The following is a 21,220-nucleotide window of genomic DNA, read 5'->3' on the forward strand; positions in this document are numbered from 1 at the left end:
TTCGAAGAGTGCTCGGGGTCGTAACCAGTCATCTAGTTCTCTCATAAGGACTGTTTATCTGACATCTCACCCAGTATCGGGCTCCGGGGACTGTTGATCTGGGTTTGCAGCAAGTAGTCGCCAAGGCTACCAACAGATACGAATATCTGCCACTTCCACCAACACTCGCATAGTGTTCCTAGATCGTGACGCACTTCGGGCTTCAATATGTAATTGTTATGTAATTGTTATGTCAAATGAAGGCGTGATTGTTTTAATCCAAACGAAGTTTGTTTTTTTTCCTCTTTTGTTATTGTTAAAATACCTTGATTGTTATTATAGTTACAGATGTTGTTTTTGCTTACGCATGTTGGATTAATCAATACCCTTGTAATTGTTTTGATTTATGGCTTTAAAGCCGTACTGGGAATTACTGTTCGAGGAGATACTTTGGAGATCAGGAGGAAGTCTTGACGCTTTGATGTATCTACCCTTATAAGGTTATTACCAGTGATGCAATCTAATTAATTAAATGTCAATAATCAAATAAGATGTTTGCCTGCATTGATTGATAATTATATCGGAAGGGTAATTATTTATGAACCTATCACCCGCCTTTCAATTCTATCAGATATTTGCTTCCTGATCATGTTGTAGCTGTCCCTGGTGGGTTGTGCCAATTTGTGTTCCATTGATATTTTTGTGTATTATATTCATACAATCTAATGAGTAGTGTATTTTGTTCCTTTTCTTTTTATATCTATCATAATGTAAACCGTGATGTGCAATTTTGAGTTTGGAAATGACGTCAGGACAGGAGAGTGGTCAGGAAGACAGGACATGAAAGAGTGGTCATGTGACCTCCACAAAGGGCTGTTGTGAAGGATGTTCTCTGATAGACTTGTAGTGCACTTGAAATAAGATGTGTCCAACAATTTGTTAGGGCCTTAGCAGGTTCTAATTGTCCAGTCAGAAGGTGCACATAGTAAGAAAAATTGTAGTTGTTGTCTATTCTTCCTAAAATATTCCTTTGTTGTACCTTTTGTTGTAAATAACAATGTTATTCTGTATTATTTGTATCATTTCACTTTTTCACGGTGTTGTTGTTATTTGATGTTTGGAGGAAATAAAAACATCACTCCTGTGATAGATCAGTCGATGCGTGGTTTAATTCTGACCAGGAGAATAACTGTTAGGTTCATTAATAATTACCCTTGTTCGTAATTATCAATAACTGCAGGCAGACATCTTATTCAATTATTGACATTTAATTAAATAGAATGGATCACGGATAAAACCTCAGAGGGGAGATTCAGCAAGCCAGAGTTTCTCCTACAACTTCCGAACGTCTCATCGAATAGACATTTTCGTACGACTCTTATTGCCATGAATCAAAACAATTTACAGAGTTGTTGATCATTTCATCACGTATGAGTAAAAACAACATCTGGAACTACAATAACAATCAAAGTATTTTACCAATCACAAAAACAGGAGACTAGACCTAACAACATTTAGATTAGAACAATTATGCCTTCCTTGACCTAAGAATCATATAATAATTACAGTAAGAAAAACCCGAAGTGCGTCACGAGGTATAGTCGCTATGTTGTAAATAACAGAAACAACATTCTTGTTATTGGCCGAATAGCCCTGGCGTTAGAAAAGGGACCACCGAATCTCGAAGACTCAGATTGGGTGAATTGTTTGTATAAACATCCTGGAACAGGCAGTCCAGGTTAAAGATGACTGGCGGTTATTCGTGACCTCGCAACACTTTGAGAATAATAAGAGAATGATTTAACAAAGAAATGACTTAATACAACTATATTTATAATAGTAATACAGAATAAACCCAACAATAACATTAGGGGAAGCTAAAGTGAAAAACGTTTACTTTGCAAAGGAAGTGAAAAACTTCTCCTGCGAGGAAGCGAAAAACGTTTGTCTCCCAGTAAAATGAAAAACGTGCATTCGACGGATGGAGGTGAGGCTGATGAAAGATTTTGCATGGTGACTGCAATCGGGAAAAGGGAAGAAGATTGTTCGGCTTTCCTCTGAAGATCCGAGGGCCTGGCGTTATAGGCCCGCACGAGTACTAGCCCACTTGCTCTGGCATGGGTCCAACAAAGCAATTCGCGCTGCAGTCCAGCGCGGTAAAAATGGCTAATCAAGAGAAAGCAACGGTGAACAGAGACAATCCTGGTGACAATTAAGCATACCATTGCAACATATAAAAGGTCAGACTGTATATGTCTAGCTTGTTTTTTGTTCATTGAACTGGTTAGATTGAACGGAATATTCTCTGCTACTTTAAAAAAAAAGGAAAAAAAGAGCTTAAAATTCATCAAATATAAAACCTGCAGGACAATATACACACTAATGCATAGAAATAATATAAATATGATATATGAATGGAGATAAAAGTGAGACGGGTTGTTCCACAGATACTAATTATTGTTTTTAATGGCGAAATAAGGCGGGCAAAGGCAAAACATGCTGTTTTAAAATAAAATTAAAATCAGACTTAGGCTTTGTCATCATTATTGACATGTAAAAAATAGGGAAAATATTTACTGAGATAAGTGGCGAGAGCATAGTGATGTTAGCCAAGAGATTGGAGATTAGGAGGTTAAACAGAAATGGAGTTTTCAAAAATGCTGCATGCTGGGTTTGTGGAAAATTGGGAATATGGTGTTTAAAAGCCGAAAAAATATATACAAAACGGCAAAATAAATATTTTGCAGGGATTGTCACCTACGCTTTTTTATCATACTCTACACTTGCCAAATAATGCGTCGACTCTGGGGGAAGCGCTCTGTTACTGCGGCTGCTGATTAGATTGGGATGAAACGTAGGCAGCGGGGCGACCGATTTAACGGTATGCAGTCATTCAATATGCGCGCTCACAAGCGACAAACTTTTTTTCGGACCCCTTCCGTGAAGACATTATAATAATTGGGCTTGGGGTGCTGAAGCAAACTTGAGGGAAAAAATGGTGTTTGCTATGACAGTTGTGCTTGCAGCATGTTTTTATTATGGGGTCTTGGCAAAATATTGTGCTATAGTTGGATATCGGAAGAGGAATTTATTTAGCTTATTAATTATAGTCTTCTCTAGAAATGTGTTATGCACAGAAAAAAGTGGCGACATTTCAATTCATTTGAGACCTCGCTGTGCGGCATTCCTAAACAAAGATAAGAATGCTGCTTTTGCAGAACGCGTGAACGCCACAGTTAGCGGCTAAGGGCGCGCTTCTGTTTGAACATTTCATCATAAGAGCAAAACATGGTCTGCAAGAAATGCAGAGTTATGCGATTACATTCTCATTCATTAATTTGGGTTTTAAACAAAAACATATTTTAAGTTGATGGAAAATCTGTTTGGTAAAGATTGATTTGGTAAAAGCTTTGGAATTTGGAACAGAGCGAAATAGCCATTTCTTTTTACCAATTTGTGGATTTCAAATGGCTCTTAACTAAATAAAATTAGCTTTTGGTAGATAAAAGAATATTAATACTGTTTTTGAATGGTTGGATTGTTCAAAATACTTTAACAGGAGATTGGCTGTTTAAAGAAAAAAAGGGGATGGGAAAATTTACAATATCATGGCATATTGCTTAAAATTAGTGGGTCCTTTTATTAAACATTGAAAATTGTAATTAGGAAATGCCTAGTCAAATGTTGATTCCTCCAATTTTATTATTGTAGATTTTTAATGTGGTAGCAGAGAGCTATAGGAAATAGCTCCTATCTTAAGTAAACTTAAAATGAGGTGATTTGCAAATTATATCTTAGGTAATGAGAGTTATTTGGTTGTTAATTATATCATAAATTAAATTAACAATGCAGAAATGGAACTCATCTGAATAATTAGGTAAATTGTACCCGGCTGGTTTAGATAAAATAATTGGTTTATGATTGGCATAATTTCCCTGGGACTGAAGCGAGGACTGGGTGACACATGGAGTGTTTTTAAAGAGGCCAGCTGCTGCACCGGATCTCCAGGCCACCAATTGTATCTCCTCCACTCTAAAACAGACACTGGTAAAAACAATGAAACCAAAGCATATAGTCCTTTTTCTTTTTGACAGGAGTTATATAATTGAGTTGTCCCACTTCTCCAGCATACAGCGCACGCGAGAGGCTACTCATAAGAAAATCATCGGCACTGTCTTTCTGGTCACAACTCCCTCGTGTAATCTCTCTGAGAGCACTGGCCAGAGCGTTGCATTTTGTCTCTGTTTTTTCCCGTTAGTCAGTGCGAATGGCAGAACTTGTTCACTAAAACGAGAGGAGTACTACTTCTCGGGCAAGTTGGCAAGTGGTCGTGTGTTATCCTATTGTTAGGACATTTGTGTGCATAATTTGGGGAACAATTTGAAGGGACAAAAGGAAACAACCATTGATAGGTTGCATTTGAAAGTCAGGGTGGAGGTGTGGCAAATAGGGCCAAACCAGGAGAAGGTAAAAAAATTTAAAACAAGAAATCATCTCAATGACGTTAAGACACCGTGAAAGAGTGTAACTAAATAAAATTGAATTACATGTAAATTAAATCTTGAATTTGGTCCTTTACATTATGTTCTCCGCCTCCCTCCCTCTGTCCATCTCTCTCTCTTTCCTGCCTTTGAAACTTAGAATTAAGTTTAGTCTAAACTTATTTTTGAGTGTCCGCATCGCAATCCAATTTAATTTACATTTGTTTATGTTATGTTACGAGCGCGTTGCCGTGCAAAAAGTCTCCCATCCCCTCTGTCCATCTCTTTCTCACCTCTGTGAAATCATTTCTAATTTTAGTACCATTAAACACAATTTAGTGTTATTAAACCACTAGTTATTTGTTATTAGATGGCAAATCAGAAAAAATAAAAATGTTTTTCCAATCCATTATCCTGTTTTTGATGTGTTTTTCAGAGGGTTGGAACGAATTAATTTGTCTTTAGTTTATTTCTATGTGAAACGTTCATTTAAGTTACGAGTAAATCGACATACGAGCTCAGTCCCAGAACAAATTAAGCTCGTATCTTGAGGTACCACTGTAATAAGATTCCAATGTGACCCATCCACATTTTTAATATTTATTATTGCTACAAGTGCAACTTGTGTTCTAGTAGGTGGAGTACTAGAAACCAACAAGACTTAGCACTTCTGATCCACGCATTCTTGCACAATTTTTTTAAAGGACTGTGTTGGTAAAAAAAAAAAACATTTTCAACCCTACAGGGTGCACTTAAAAGGATAACATTTTCTATAAAATGGAGGCTATGTCTAATCAGTCGTTGCGCCTTGTATATGTTTACTAAATTCCAAATTTTCTATGACCCTAACTGCTTGACTGACTGGTTCCATTTCGAGCCGACCCGTTACTTAAGCGGACGTTCCTTTTCTCACGGTCAAATGAGCAGACCCTAAATTAGACCGCCGGGGTTCTCAAAGCATTACGGTAAATCCATTGAAAACATTGAATTCAATGCCTTCTTTGTCATTATAGAAGTACAATGAGATTTAAAGCTTTACCATCAAGTGCACACATAAGATGTCATAAAAAGGTTTATTTACAATAAAATTAAGTGAAGTGAATAAAAATTATCAAAGTGCAGGATAAAAATTTGCAGTTCTAAGACTGAAGTAAAAGTCTGAGAATATTCCAGAACGGGTGGTGAGGCAGTTGACTTTCGTGTTCTCGTCTTCTCTTTTAACAACATAAAAAGACTCCCCACATTCAAAGAAATAACACCATATAGAGAAGAACGACCTGACGTGAATGACAACAGGATGTGTGTGAAAGCTTGGAAGATGGACTACTCAAGTTACGGATCATACATAAAAGAGCGGGCAGGAAAAGCAGCGTTGGTAACGGTTTGGTAGTGATGGATGTTGGGTGGTAAACAGTTACAAACAAAGACTAGCAAGCACCAATGGATTGGGGAATGCCTGGGCTCAAGTGTCGGTGACAAATGCAGTTTGAGCTTTTGTTAAAGCTGAAATCACAAGCCAGCATGTTGGACGCCGAACTCTTTATGTTGGATACAGAAGATAATTAGGATCATTTGATGTTTCGATACGTGCCCCTCTAAAAAAAACTTTGGACTTCCTTGAGTTGAATAATATTTTTTTACACTGAACTTCAATACTTACCAAGAAAAGGCTTTTGGTAGTACCATTGTGCTGGGAAATATTCCTGATCATCTTCATCACCAGAACGTCTTTCAGTTTCACTGACCGTTTCATCAGCATCTTTAAACCAATACCTAAGAGGAAAAAAATATACAAATAATAGCGGAAAGATATGCAACCATTAAGTATAGAATCAAAATCAACATTTCTGAGAATGCATCACTTATTCCATGCATGTAAATTACATGTTACGGAACTGATACATTAACATATAAAGCGAGAAGAAAACCTCAAAAGGCAAAATGAAAGGGCCCAAATCCTCAAGAAACATTAGTGTATGGAATGCAAAATGCTTGTGCATAGCAAGAGACAACTGTTAGTTCCAGATATTTGAACAAACAGTTATTGATGTTTGGTGACACAATCAATAGTCAAAGTCAAGTCAAAAGTCAAAAGCCTTTATTGTCATTATACAACAGCTGCGTAAAACGAAATTAGGGATGCTACTCCACAAAGTGCATGTTTCCCAGTAAAAACATAAATAATTAATCTAGAAAGTCACATCCGGGCAATGTAATTCTAAAATATTGCACAATCTAAGATATATAGATATAGAGATATAGAGATATAGAGATATAGAGATATAGAGATATAGAGAGATAGAGAGATAGAGAGATAGAGAGATAGAGAGATAGAGAGATAGAGAGATAGAGAGATAGAGAGATAGAGAGATAGAGAGATAGAGAGATAGAGAGATAAAGAGATAGAGAGATAGAGAGATAGAGAGATAGAGAGATAGAGAGATAGAGAGATAGAGAGATAGAGAGATAGAGAGATAGAGAGATAGAGAGATAGAGAGATAGAGAGATAGAGAGATAGAGAGATAGAGAGATAGAGAGATAGAGAGATAGAGAGATAGAGAGATAGAGAGAGAGATAGAGAGATAGAGAGATAGAGAGATAGAGAGATAGAGAGATAGAGAGATAGAGAGATAGAGAGATAGAGAGATAGAGAGATAGATAGAGATAGAGAGATAGAGAGATAGAGAGATAGAGAGATAGATAGAGATAGAGAGATAGAGAGATAGAGATATAGAGATATAGACAAATGACGAAATTGTATAGTGCTTCTCCATAAGTTCGTCTTCCCAGGCCAGACACATTTATGACATTTATGTATGATGTATGATGTATGTGTATATATATATGTATATATATATGTATATATATATGTATATATATATGTATATATATATATATATGTATATATATATGTATATATATATATATATATGTATATATATATGTATATATATATGTATATATATATACATATATATATATATATATAGTATATTCATACTATTATTGTCATGTCCCAACACCTCTGTTAAAGTGGTTGGATCAGAAATTCCACGTAAGCTTCTGATACACTGAATTATATAATTTTTAACCCTTATAAAGCACTCATTTAACCCATCGGCTGCCATTGACGGCGGTAGACGTCCGATTCGTGTTGACTGTGAGGTGCAGAGTACTCAGCAATCATTTAACCCATCGGCTGCCATTGATGGCGGTAGATGTCCGATTCATGTTGACTGTGAGGTGCAGAGTACTCAGCACTCATCATCATAACCATTGAATTAACAATTTAGATCTGATGTATCTAATGTGTTTCTTTAAAGTGCTCCTTTAATTTTGTCATCACTATACACACATTATAGGTAAGATCATGAGCCCGTGCCCGACCCAACCCAACCCAACCCAATCCGAAATTCGGGCTAAAATGTCAATCATTACTTCGGGTTCGGGACGGGCCGATGTGGGGTCTCTCTCACTGACTTTTTTTTTAAAGAAATAAATGTTTATGAAAAATGTATCCTAAAACGATGTGTGGATACTAAACTAAAAAAGACTTGTTATAAAATAAATATTTGGAATTTTTGATAAAACAGAAGATGCGGTAAAGTAGGTAATTGCAATTGGAGGCGGAGCTGCAGAGCCAGATCATGCTCTGCGCACTTCACGTGAATGCAACAAGAGGCTAAGGATAAACAGGAGAAATTAAAAGAGAAGCACACACCGGGTAACAGTGAATTTTCCTACAGCTTCAAATCGATTATTGAATATGCTAGAGAAACTTGCGTTGGCTTCGGTGAATGTAGTTGATGTGGCGCTTTGCTCTCATATGAAAGCAAAAAGACTGGCACCAAGACACTGAGCATGCATTTAAACAGTTGAAATCGTCAAACATCAATATTATTATATAAACCATGTAAATGTTTATACAGTCATGTTTACGTTACACAACACTTTATTCTGTTATCATAAATCACCACTCCTCCTCCCGACTTGGGTCAGGAGTCCCTAGTTATCACAAATAAAATCTGATATTTTGGGTTTGCTTCAGGCTCGGCCCTGCAAATCAAGTTAATTGCTTGGGCCGGCCCGAAAATGAATAGCCGCGGACCTGGTCGGGCCAGATTTTTTCGGCCCAATCTTACCTTTAACACCCTCCCACGTTACAAAAGACAGGCTTTATTCTGTTATCATAAATCACCACTCCTCCTCCCGACTTGGATCGGGAGTCCTGAGTCCTCACAAATAAAATATGAAATTTCAGGTTTCCTTCAGGTTTGGCCCTGCAAATCAAGTTAATTGCTTGGGCCAGGCCAGGCCGAAAATTAATACCCGCGGGCGTGGTCGGGTCGGGAGTTCCGAGTTCTCACAAATAAAATATGAAATTTCGGGTTTGCTTCAGGCTTGGCGCTGCAAATCAAGTTAATTGCTTGGGCCAGGCCGAAAATTAATACCCGCGGGCCCGGACGGGTCGGGCCGGCTTTTTTCGGCTCATTCTTATCTGTAACACAGATGCACGCACATACACACACACACACGTGCTGTGATCCTTTTTCACTTAGCAGCTTTAACTTTTGCGGGTTCACTACATCGCAGATTTTTTTTAACGGAAAAAAAGGTTTTTAAAAATGTGAAAAGCCACTCCATTCTCAACCGAACTTCCACAAACTTTTAGACTTCCAAGTGGCCACCGAAAGACAGAAGAAGGTCGAAGTCACTCAATTGACCGTCGTTAATATCTCAAAATAGAGCTTTCCGAGCGGACGGGAGTCCGTGTGAGGGTGATTTTTTTATCGGAAATGCGAGCCCGTTGCGACCTTATGCCATGTTGCTTATTTAAAAATAAATCTCACTTTGGCGAATTGGGCGGCAAAGAGCACCAGCAAAGGGGGATTTTGGTTTTTTTGGAGATGTGCGAGCCCCGAGCAACGTTACCATATTTTCTCACAATTTAGCCATCTCCGCGTTAAAGCTGTACCCTTAAAATTGTTGAAATTCACAATTTCTTTATAAAAATCCCTGATTCATAATTTTCAGCTCCGTATTCATGGTTTTAATAGGGAGTACAAATTTCACATTCATAACGGGTGTTGTTGACCACACGTAGACAAATTCAAAAAGGAAGTCACGTGAGCAGTACAACCAGGAAGTCAAAGCGCTCTAGTTTGCCATCCCTAGGTAAGATGGTGGCACCCTGAGCAAGCAATGGCGTGCACAAGTGAGTTATTATTTTTTTGTTAAATTCTGTTCGTAGATGTCAAAATAAATTTTGTTTGGCGTTATATCTGTTTATTTTTTCTTTATTTTGAAATGACCATATTGGCCGCATTGTCTTGCATTGTGGCGTTTCATTTTAAGCGCCTTGCAGTTTTGTTCATGGCAAGTCTCGTGCGCATATAAGCCAGACCCTAGATTCAGTTATTTTTTTAGCGAGTGTATACGGTGTATATTTGCCGAGCATGTTTTATTTTCAAATACTGTATTTTCTTGCGTATAGTATTTGAAAATAAAACATGTTCGGCGAATTGGATGGCAGAGAGCATCAGCGAAGGTTTTTTTGGGGCGTGGTGGAATACAAGCCCTGGGTGACGTTACGGCGAATGGCGTATTGTCCGAAAACAGAGCACTTTGGCCGGCGAAGATGGTGAGACATTGATGCAGAGCAAGGTGGACATTGAGATTCCATTTAAGTCCGGGCAGTGGGCTTATGCCGTTGCACTTATCCAAAAATAGAGCTTCGTAAACGGCTAATTGATGGTTGGATGGCTTTTTATCCTTTCGCGATAGGTGAAATCCCGATAATCGAGGGAAGACTGTATATTTAGATATTATTATATTAGTCTTTTGATCTGGTTAAAGCTGTAACATTTAATGAATATCTCTTTTCATTTTTCTAGTGGCAGCAAGTTGCGAGTTTCAGTGTGGATTTTTATTAACATATTTTTTTTCGAAATAATCTGCGATGGAGTAAAGCCGTGAAGAATCACAGTACTGTTCATCATAACCTGTTAATTAGAAATCAACTGGCTCCTATGAAGTAAACCGTAGGTATCAAAGTTGGTGAACCGATAAAGATGACATCTTTTCATCAATCAGATTTTTTACCACTTCATCCAGTTGATTGCAATCGGTGCTGCTTGCTTGTTTCAGCAGGAACATCTTTGGTCAAACAGTCCGTGCTGTTTCAGTTGGTAGGAAAACCTACACCCACTTGCCCTTTTATGGAATTGGATTAACACCTGCGTTTTAGACTTTAGAAAATTTATTTTCAGTTCAATCAATACAGGACATTTGTTAAATTCATTAATAATTACAGTAATCACAGTAATGAAGTCATACCTTCACACATCACTTTGGCATTTGTCTTATTAGCAGCCAAGTTGATGCATAACGAGATAAGTTCAAAATCCATCTTGAGGTCACCGAAGTCATAAATCATCTTCATGAGCTGTTCATCAAAAAAAGTGCAAAAACTTGAGGGAAGTTGATAATGATGAGCATTATTTTAAATATTCATGCATTATGTGAGTCTCACAAGAGTCATGTGGGTTGAATGTAAAGACGCTACCTCAAAATATTATTTGCTGATATTTGGAATTTACTCCCACAACATGCCACAGTGGCCGTCTGAGTGGTTGAGCGGTTAGCGCGTCAGCCTCACAGCTCTGGGGTCCTGGGTTCAAATCCAGGTCTCCCCCCCCGTGTGGAGTTTGCATGTTCTCCCCAGGGCTGTGTGGGTTTCCTCCGGTTTCTCCAGTTTCCTCCCACATTCCAGAAGTATAGATGCTAGGCTGATTGGACACTCTAAATTGCCCCTAAGGTATGAGTATGAGCATGCGTGGTTGTCCATCTCTTTGTGCCCAGCTATCGGCAAGCCACCAATTCAAGGTGTTGTCCCCAGCCTTTGGCCCGGAATCAGCTGGGATAGGCTCCAGCTCCCCCGTGACCCTAATGAGGACGAAGTAGTTCAATGAATGAATGAACATACTACAGTCAGGTGAGAAAGATTTGGCACCCCTGATCGTCAAGATTTTTCTTTAAATGCATTGGTTGTTTGGATCAGAAATCAGTGAAATGAAGTTTCTAGGTTTTGCAGAAGGTGTGCAGTTACTACCGTATTTACTCGCATATGAGCCGCTTTTGTCGGACAAAAACATAATGACTGAGGGTACGGGTGATACGTGCATAAAAAGTCGACATGCAAGAATCAGCAAGTTGACAAATAAAGTCATGATGCCATGACACTAAACAATGCGGCCGATACAGTCATTTATTTCAATATAGAGAAAAGATTAACAGATAAAACGCTAACCAAAAATTATTTTGACTTCTATGATTGAAATTCAAGAAAACAACAAAACCTATTTATCTTGCATAAAACATGAAAAATTTCCCCATTCCCATCACTGCTCACTCGGGGCACCGACATCTTGCCTTGGGTGGGAGCGGCCATTGTAGCTAGGGTGCTGCCATTTAAAACTAGTTACTGTATTTTCACGAATATAAGGCGCACTAAAAAGTCTTAAGTTTTCTCCAAAATAGATGCCTTATAATGCGGAGTGCCGAGTCTAAGCTCTGAAGCCTGACTGGGAACACTTCTTGCCGACACGCTTCTTATATAAAGAGAAGGTGGATCTGGGTGGGGTCAGACGCTAAAGGCACGCTCCTTCAAAGTACCCGTATACAGACACTCCCCTACTTACGAACATTCAAGTTACGAACAACGGTACAAACGAACGTGTCTGCAAATTGCGTTTGTCGAAAAATGTTCAAAAGTTCAATTTTGTATTGCACGCCTTTTTCCAAGTAGTGCTTCTTTTCGCCACTAATAGCGACGCCTGGCGCTGTGAGAGCTCACCTAGCATCCACCTTCTTCTGACCAGTTCGGTGCAGTGCGTAAGGTGCGCAAGTTGCATAAGTTAGATAAGTTGCATAAGTTGCATAAGTTGCATAAGTTGCATAAGTTGCATAAGTTGCATAAGTTGCATAAGTTGTGTAAGTTGCGTAAGTGCGTGACGTGTCTCCAGTGCGCAAAACCTTTTTCATTTTTATCATTAAATATCTTGTGCATCCATTATTCAATATGGTTGGTGAAAAGTGTAAGGCTTCTAGTGAACGAGGTGCAAGGAAGAGGCAAGCCATTTCATATGAAACGAAAGTGGCAATAATAAAGAAGCTTGATGCGTGTAAGAAAGTGGTGAGCGTTGCACGGGAATACAACTTGAATCGTTCGACCGTCAGTACCATTTATAATCAGAAAGATCGAGCAGGAGGACCCAAATATTGAACGTTGCACAAAGGTTTCAAATCAATTGAATGATGCCATACAGTGCTACCGCATTTATGATAAAAAAAGAACAACACTGCAATCGTCATTACATAGCTTCTTTCGGCCAGTTTCTAGTAAATCTCTCTCTATCTCTCTGATGTATGTATACAGTACTGCAGCTGTCTGGAACCTTTTTGACACAGAGAGCCATAAACAATTCACATTTTATAAAGTTATTTCTTGAGATCCATTCTCAGAATTGAAAAGTAAAAATATATATAATATGAAAGTGTTTGATTCTTTTTGTCATTTTACCACTTTGAAAGTACAGAAAGTCTTATTTTGACAACATTGTTATGCTGTTGCTAATCAATCAGTATCAATGAGATTATGCATGCGGAAGAGTAATGAAAAACAAAATTATGATTAAAGTGGTGCTAGAGGTAGGTCAACAACAGTGTCTCCACTATTGGTGCGTTTGGGACTCAGTTCTCTCACCAGTGATTTGCATATTTTACCTCTCAGGTTAGTGGAGAGCCATATGCACCCATGGAAAGAGCCATATATGGCTCCCGAGCCATAGGTTCCCTACCCCTGTAGTACTGTATGTATTCTCTCCATTTTATTAAATGTTTTTTTTCAGTACAAACCAAGGCTGGTTACTTATATAAGCCTTAAACATACAAATGCACTTATATAAACCGTCAATATACTTATAGAGGCCTTAAACATAAATTATAATACAAAATATAGCACTGAATACACTTACCAACAAATTCAACTTATAAACAAGCGCTCGGAACTTAACTCGTTCGTAAGTAGGGGGGCGTCGGTATAGTGTAGGCATGTTTATTGCAAAACAATTTCGGTTTGGTTTATAAGGCCCCCCGAAGCAGCGATAAAAAACCAAGTCAAGAAAATGAACTCTGAGGTTGCCGTCATTCCCAGAGGCTTAACTAAAGCGCCGGGCTAGTTACGCCACTATTTGCGAATGGATTGTGGCCGCCTGGACGAACATGTCTGCTTGCAGTGTTGTTAAAAGCACTAACAACAGACGCTTTAAAACCGTCGCGCAACACAGCTTCACTAAGGGTGGTACACAGAAAATTAGGACTTTGATGGATTTGTGGGTATTGATGACGTGAGTACATTGTAAAATGGCTATATAAAGTAAAACCAAACTCAGTTTTGCTTCCGTTGCCTTTTTGAAAACGTGTTTTTAGCGTGTGTCCGTATGTTTAAGCTGGTATGTTTTTCCATGCCTGGCTGCGCCTTTAAAAGCGGTAAGTCCTGTGTGTGTTAAATACAGAAATAGCACTCGTTACTGACACTGCGCCTTTAGATGCGGTGCCATATAGTCATGAAAATACGGTAAATGTTCTCTGACTGGCCAGACGCGAGTAGCCTTGATTTTGAAATAAAACAAACCTACACTTTGACTTTTTTTTCGTTTTATTTTTTTGTTCGAAAGTAATAAGTATAGGAGTAATGTGATCCATCGAAAGAATTTAGATATTTTCAGATTAGAAGCAATATGGCTGCCACATCTTAACTTCTGGTAAGAAAATTGTAATTTCTCAAATTAGAAAGCATCAGGTTCTCATCAAGATAGACTTGTTTATTTTTTCCAATTGAATAATTTGATATTTTGCATTTATAAAGACAGGAATATTATCTTATGATATTGACCCTAATAATGTTTTTGATTCATGCAATATCTCAGAAATTGTAGTTTTCAAAAATACATCCAATATCGCTACCATAGAAGCTATTGACACAGAGCAGGGGGCGTGTCTCCCTCTTTTGTGTTGTTTGATGAGCCAAAACAACAACAGAAAATCATGGGATTTGTAGTGTAAGCGGTGATTATGGCATTACAGCGCTGCCGCCGTGCAATTCCATTGGGCAAGCTCTATTATTAGTTTGAAATTGCCCCGCGAGCCAAATACCATTACACCTAGGGCCCAACATTTTTATGACCTAACATTTTTAGGCATGTCAGAGGGACTGTATGCAAAATTCTATAACCTTTACACCAGTGGTCTCAAACCGGTCCTCAAAGGGCCGCAGTGGGTGCAGGTTTTCATTCCAACTCAACAAGGATACCTTTTGCAAGTGCAATCAGTTAATTTTAAAGACACCAAGCTTGGTTAAAATGTCGGCACTGGATCGATTGGAACAAAAACCAGGACCCACTCCGGCCTTATGTGGAACCGGTTTGAGACCACTGGTTTACACCAAGAAAATATGACCGTCATTTTGATGGATTTCATGGACCCATAGGAAGTTTATACGCTGAAGTGGAAATTTTCCTTGTTCTCATGACTTGCGAAAACGTGTATTTGTGTTGTCAGGAATTTATCAGCCTTACCTGTGGTATACAGTTTGTGTTGGCAAACATCGGCTTAAATCGGTCCTCCATGCTGATGTGGTACAAAATGCACATGCTGAGCTGCTTTTGGCCATCATCCACTACAAAAAATATCAATTATTTATAAATGGATGAACAATTTTGAGGTACAACATATCATATTGTATATTACGGGGTACTTGGCAGATATGACAGCTATACAAGTATGAAAACGTTTGGGAACCCTAATTTATTGACCATTGGGTGGGTTTTTTTTTTTTTGAGCAACTTCATTCTAGATATCAAAAAACTGATTAACAGCAGATTAACAGTTTAGAATTAAGACAAAGTCTCATCTCTGAACTGCTTTATCCTCACATGGCTCACAGGGGGTGCTGCAGCCAATCCCAGCTGACTTCAGGCCAGAAGCGAGGAACACCCTGAATTGGTGGCCAACCAATCGCAGGGCACAAGGCAACAAACAAGCATTCACTCATTACCTAGAAGCCGATCGATCGCAGGGCACAAAGAGATGGACAACCACGCGCACTCACACCCATCCCTTAGGGGCAATTTAGAGTGTTTTATCAGCCTACCATGCATGTCTTTGGAATGTGGGTGGAAATCAGAGTATCCGGAGAAAACCCACACAGGCTTGAAGAGAACATGCAAACGCTACACAGGTGGACTGACGACCTGGATTTGAACCCAGGTCCTCCACTGTGAAGCCGATGTGCTAACCACTCATCCACCGGGCCCCCTTTTAGACAGGGTTTATTGGACAAATCAAAGATATACAGTGAAACCTTTTTTCTTCGCGCTTTGGTTACCACAATTTCACAACATCGCAGATTTTTTTTCTTGGGATTTTTTATTTTTATTTTTCATTTTTTTTTTTATTGATTCATTCAGAAAGTAAATCATGAGTCCCGACTTTCTCGTTTAGGATCAAATTCAAATTAAAGAACATAGATGAAAATTGTTTCCTGGTTTTCCCTTTATTAAATCATCAATTGCAATTTTTAATCCAAGTTCAAAAAGCATTTCATCTAAAAATAAATATCTAAAATATTTTCTGTTTTCCACTTTAATATATAACATAACTTTGAAAAGGCCTTTTCCCCTACTAAGGAAAAAAAGTTCAAATAAACATTGTTCTAGATCTATGAAAAGATTTGGGAGGTTTTGATCTAGTTCTTTTAATCCGATTTTCAAAAAATATATCTAAAATGGTCTGGCCAACATGATATCGATTTGACGTTAATGTGGCCCGCAAACCAACCCGAGTTTGACACCCTTGCCCTAGACCAGTGCTTCTCAATTATTTTCTGTTAGGCCCCTCCGAGCAAGAAGAAAACTATTCGCGCCCCCCCACACTTCCCACCGTGACTATAAATAAAATCATTTTATAAAATTGTTATAAGTACAACATTTTATCCTTATTAACATTAAAGAAAAGGAAAAAAAGAAAGAAATATAGTCAAACTTACAAAGAATAACTTTATTAAGTCTTGTTTTAAGTCTGCAACAGAAAAGATTTTAAGTGCATCAATGCCTGAAATAAAAAATAAATGAAAGCGCTACTGCCAGCTACTGTAGTGGATGCGCAATTACACTCTATACTCGTACGGCCAAATAAAATCCTGTTCCCCAGGGTTACACGCGCCCCCCCAGGTATCGCACCACAACCCCCCCCCCCCCCCCCCCAGGGGGGCGCGCCCCACTATTTGAGAAGCACTGCCCTAGACCAAGGGTGTCAAACCGGTCCTCAAGGGGACGCAGTGGGTGCAGGTTTTCATTCCAACTGAACAAGAGGATACCTTTTGCAAGTGTAAACTGTTAATTAAGGATAGGTGTTACTTATTTTAGAAGACACCTGATTTGTTCAAATGTCGGCACTGGATCGGTTGGAACAAAGACCAGGACCCACTGCGGCCCTCGGCGGAATCGGTTTGACACCCCTGCCCTAGACTGTATGCCAGTCAGTCGTCGGGCCCTCTGAGAGAGAAACGACCATCTGCACTCCCAATCATACAATCCCCCGCGAGAGTCAAGCCCGCGTCTGCCCGCAAAGAAGTCAGGCGAGTGAACCTCGACACCACACCACGAGGCAGCTCATTTTTAAATATGTTTTATTTTTTAATCATTTTTTAAATTCATAGAAATGTGAAAATCCACACTGAATCTCGCAAGCGGAAGCAATCCCCATCTTTCGCTTACTACTAGGACTCAGCACTGAATAATTTTTAAATGTTTTAATAAAGTTCATAAAAATGTCCAAATCCACGTATAAACTCGTAACCAGAAGCCACTCTTGCTGTTAGGACGCAGCACTGAATATAATATTAAACAAAAATATACTTATTTTTTTATTTATTTTTAAAAGAGGTGACCCTACTTCGTGGATTTTCACTTTTTGCGGGGGGGATCCGACCCCACAATACCTGGATTTAACTCAGGACCCGAGAGCTGCGAGGCCGACACGCTAACCACTCACACCACCGGGCCGTCCGGCCACGCTTGTCATTTTGTCTATTTGAGACTGTCACGGTTTTATTTCAAATTACAATAGTATCTTGACGTATGAGTGCACTGACATACAAAGAATTTGAGATACGAGTAAAATTTCAGGCAAATATTTGTCTTGAGATAGACGACAAATTTTGATATAAGAGCATACAGCTGATGCGAGAGACTGCTCATAAGAACATCATGGGCACCGTCTATCTCCCCGCAATTCCCTTGGGTAAAGTCTCGCTGGTCGCAACTCCCTTGTGTAAGGTCTCTACGAGCACTGGGCGGAGCGTTGCATTTTTTCGGTGTTTGGTGGCTGAGGGGATCGCTAATACGAGAGGAGTATACACTACTTCTCGTTGGCAAGTGGACGTGCGTTATCCTATTGTGAAGACATTTGTGTGCATCATTTTCAGAATATTTTGAAGGGAAGACACAAGCAAAAAACCTTCGATAGGTCACGTCTGAAAGCCAGGGTGGAGACGGGGCAAATAGAGCAAACCCGGGAGAAGAAATGTATCAAAATTTTAAACAAAATTACAATTAAGTTTCGTGTAAGGTTAGATTAAACATATTTTGAGTGTCTGCATCATAATCCAAGTTCATTTAATTTTTTTTTATGTTACAAGCTTGTTGCCGTGCAAAAAGACCCCACCCCTCTTCCTGTCCGTCTCTCTTCCCTCCGCTAAATCTGTCTAAATTTAATAATATAAAACACATTTTAGTGCTATTAAACCACTAATTATTTGTTACTTTATTAATAGATGGCGAATTAGGATAAATACGTTTTTCCAATCCAATATTCTGTTTTGGGTGTTTTTTCAGAGGGTTGGAACGAATTAATTTGTTTCTGGTTCATTTCAATGGGAAATGTTTGTTTCAGTAGTGCTTACATTCAAATGGCATCTCTTCAATGTTGTCCCATAAACAGTGTACTTTATCCTTCATTTTTTGTTTTGAAATTGATATTGTTTTGAGTTTTTATCCCATTGTTTGTTCCGAACCAATTTACTCGCCAATCCCATTTTAACAAAACTATTCAAACAAAACTTTGCAAATTCAAACCAAAATAAAATTAATCTCAAGACTGAAGCAAAGAAAGACATGTGAAATGTAGAATTTATTTTTACAATGTTCACCGTTCCTGTGATATGTAGAACTCTACGCTTACAATGTTCACATTTACTCGTTTTATATTCTCGCTTGTGTCAGCTTTTTACAGGCTTCTTGTTCTCTTTGGCGTCATATCTTTGTTGCTTGGAAACAGTCAATTGAAGTGATAGGTAAAAAAATAAAAATGAATGAGTGAATTTAGGGATTTAATGAAGCTTACCGAGCAGTGAAGACAGTTTGGAAATGAGTCCAGCCTGGACCATTTGGCTGCGCAGAACAGTGTCGAATGAAAGGTTGAGCAGTAGGCGTAATGTAGTGCTTAGTAAGTCTTCATGATCACATGGTACCAATAGTGCCAGCTTCTCAACTGCAAACACTTCAGCCTATAAACACCAGAAATGAACAAATATAGTTCTGTAAATTTTTAAAAACTATAGCTTAACGCAAAAACAACATAAATCCATCGATAAAAGATAAGCTCATCAACCAAATTTGGAACAATAAATTAACTAGACCTTTCACAATAGGTTTAAAATATTTTCCTTGGAAATATTGGGGGAAAATTGGATTGGATAACTTTCTTCATCCCGTATTCGGGAAATTTCATTGTGACAATAGCAAAAAGGGGGGGGGGCATGCATAAAAAATAAATAGTTACAAGTTAGACAGTACAGTCGTAAAGGCCGCAGAACAACATAGCAAAAGCACAAAGTACGAATCACCAAATCAAATCATTAAGACAGAACAGCAGCAAAACCACAAACCGAACAAGAGTGGATGGAGCAACCGCCACTGGCTGCCACTTGAACGGCGCCATCTAGATTGCGGTAGCAAAAACGGATAGACTCAAGAAAAAGACGTTGTAAAGTTGGATAAAACTGGAACCACACAGGAAGTCTTCCACAAGATGGGGAACTTCTGCAGACTGGGACCGAGGTAGAGAATATGCAGAGCCACTCTTCCAAGCTTATCCACACAGCTCCTCAGTAGTCTGGAGCTGAAGACAACGGTAGCAGAGTAAAGCCATCGACTCCGTTTCCGGCCTGGTAAGCGCCGACAGCTCTTCCATCTTATCCCACGATGGAATGGTTGGTTTGAAGCGTTGCGTCTTCTCCCTGCACTTTTGTTCAGCTCCAAATTTCCAGTGGTATTGATGTGTTGCGTACTGTAACAGCTAGTCCCATGTGTATGACAACGTAGGCATGGCTGAATGGTTCCAGAAAAGAAGTAGCAGAAAGAAGCCTGGCTAACAGAACAAAGAAAGTTGTAAAAACATTAAAGTAAAAAGAATAAAGTACAACGTAAAGTAACAATGAATGTATTAAGAAATATTAAAATGAAATTAAAAAAAGATAAGTCTGTAAAACAGGAAAAACAAATAAGATTGAACAGAGCTACGGCCACTGGCCTTTTCTTTTCCACTACTACATAAAGAGTGGCGACCGAGTGGTTAGCTCCTTGTCCTCACAGTTCTGGGGTCGACAGTTTGATTCCAGTTCCGTACTCACTGTGTCGAGTTGTCCTCCGGGTACCCTGGTTTCCTCCCACATTCCAAAAACATGCCTGAAAGGCTGATTGGACACTCTAAATTCCCCCTGGATGTGATGTACAAGGTTGTCTGTCTCCTTGTGCCCTGCGATTGGCTGGCCACCAATTCAGGGTGTCCCCTGCCTCTGGCCCCGAGTCAGCTGGGACAGTCTTCAGCCCCGTGACCATAATGAGGATTTAGCGGTTCAAAAAATTAGATGAGATTAATTAGAATGATCAGAGAGTATCCCTCATGTTTCATCAATACCATGGAATATCAACCATAGCTAAATTTAATTCATGAATCACCAAAGATGAAACCATTTTTTTTCTAATGTAAAGAGTCGTTTTTATTATGCTGAATTGGACTTACCTATTGTAGAAAGTGGTGACATTTTGAGATTTGAAATGCTTTCTGTTCAGGTTTAATTTAGAATTAGCTATAGCTATATGGTGTACGGCAAATATTTTGTTAATGAGTTATAACAATTTGACCATAAATATTAAGGTATTGTTTTCTGTTTAAATCATGTTGGTAATGATTTTTAGAAGTCAAGGTGGCGAGATGGCGGTGCGCACTGACGCAGCGGCTTTATGCTCTCCAGTTTGGTGTATTACAAATTTCGTCATGCGCAGATTCTGGGTGTGATGACAAGTAGGCTTTTTGTTGTTGAGGACGACGACAGGGCCTATGTCCGATTATTAAATGTTTTATAATGACAGGTTTTCGGGGACTAAGTTGAAGTTTGATTGTTTTACTTTATTTTGAAGCAAATACAAAAGCAAACAACCCTCAATAGGTAAATCTGAAAGACAGGGTGGAGGCGGGGCAAATATAGCCAACGAAGAAGGTATCAAATTTCAAAACAAAATTAGAATTAAGCTTAGTGCAAAGTTAGATTAAATGTATTTTTGAGTTTGTCTTCATCGTAACCAGAGTTCATTAAAATTTGTTTATGTTACGAGCCCGTTGCCGTGCTGAAAATGCCT

The 21,220-nt window shown here is 38.8% G+C and overlaps 1 protein-coding gene across 1 annotated transcript in view; it reads right to left on the reverse strand.

The window, feature by feature from the left end:
* Positions 1 to 21,220, reverse strand: part of kifap3a (kinesin-associated protein 3a) — an 86,160-nt gene that overhangs the window by 28,827 nt on the left and 36,113 nt on the right. The window contains exons 10-13 of the mRNA XM_077716305.1: positions 18,924 to 19,086; positions 15,098 to 15,198; positions 10,797 to 10,905; positions 6,121 to 6,233 (exon numbers count right to left, since the gene is read on the reverse strand). Of these exons, the coding sequence (XP_077572431.1) occupies positions 6,121 to 6,233; positions 10,797 to 10,905; positions 15,098 to 15,198; positions 18,924 to 19,086 (486 nt within the window). The remainder of the gene's footprint in view (positions 1 to 6,120; positions 6,234 to 10,796; positions 10,906 to 15,097; positions 15,199 to 18,923; positions 19,087 to 21,220) is intronic.

The sequence above is a fragment of the Stigmatopora nigra genome, chromosome 5 (assembly GCF_051989575.1).
Source record: "Stigmatopora nigra isolate UIUO_SnigA chromosome 5, RoL_Snig_1.1, whole genome shotgun sequence".
In the NCBI taxonomy this organism is placed as follows: Eukaryota; Metazoa; Chordata; class Actinopteri; order Syngnathiformes; family Syngnathidae; genus Stigmatopora; species Stigmatopora nigra.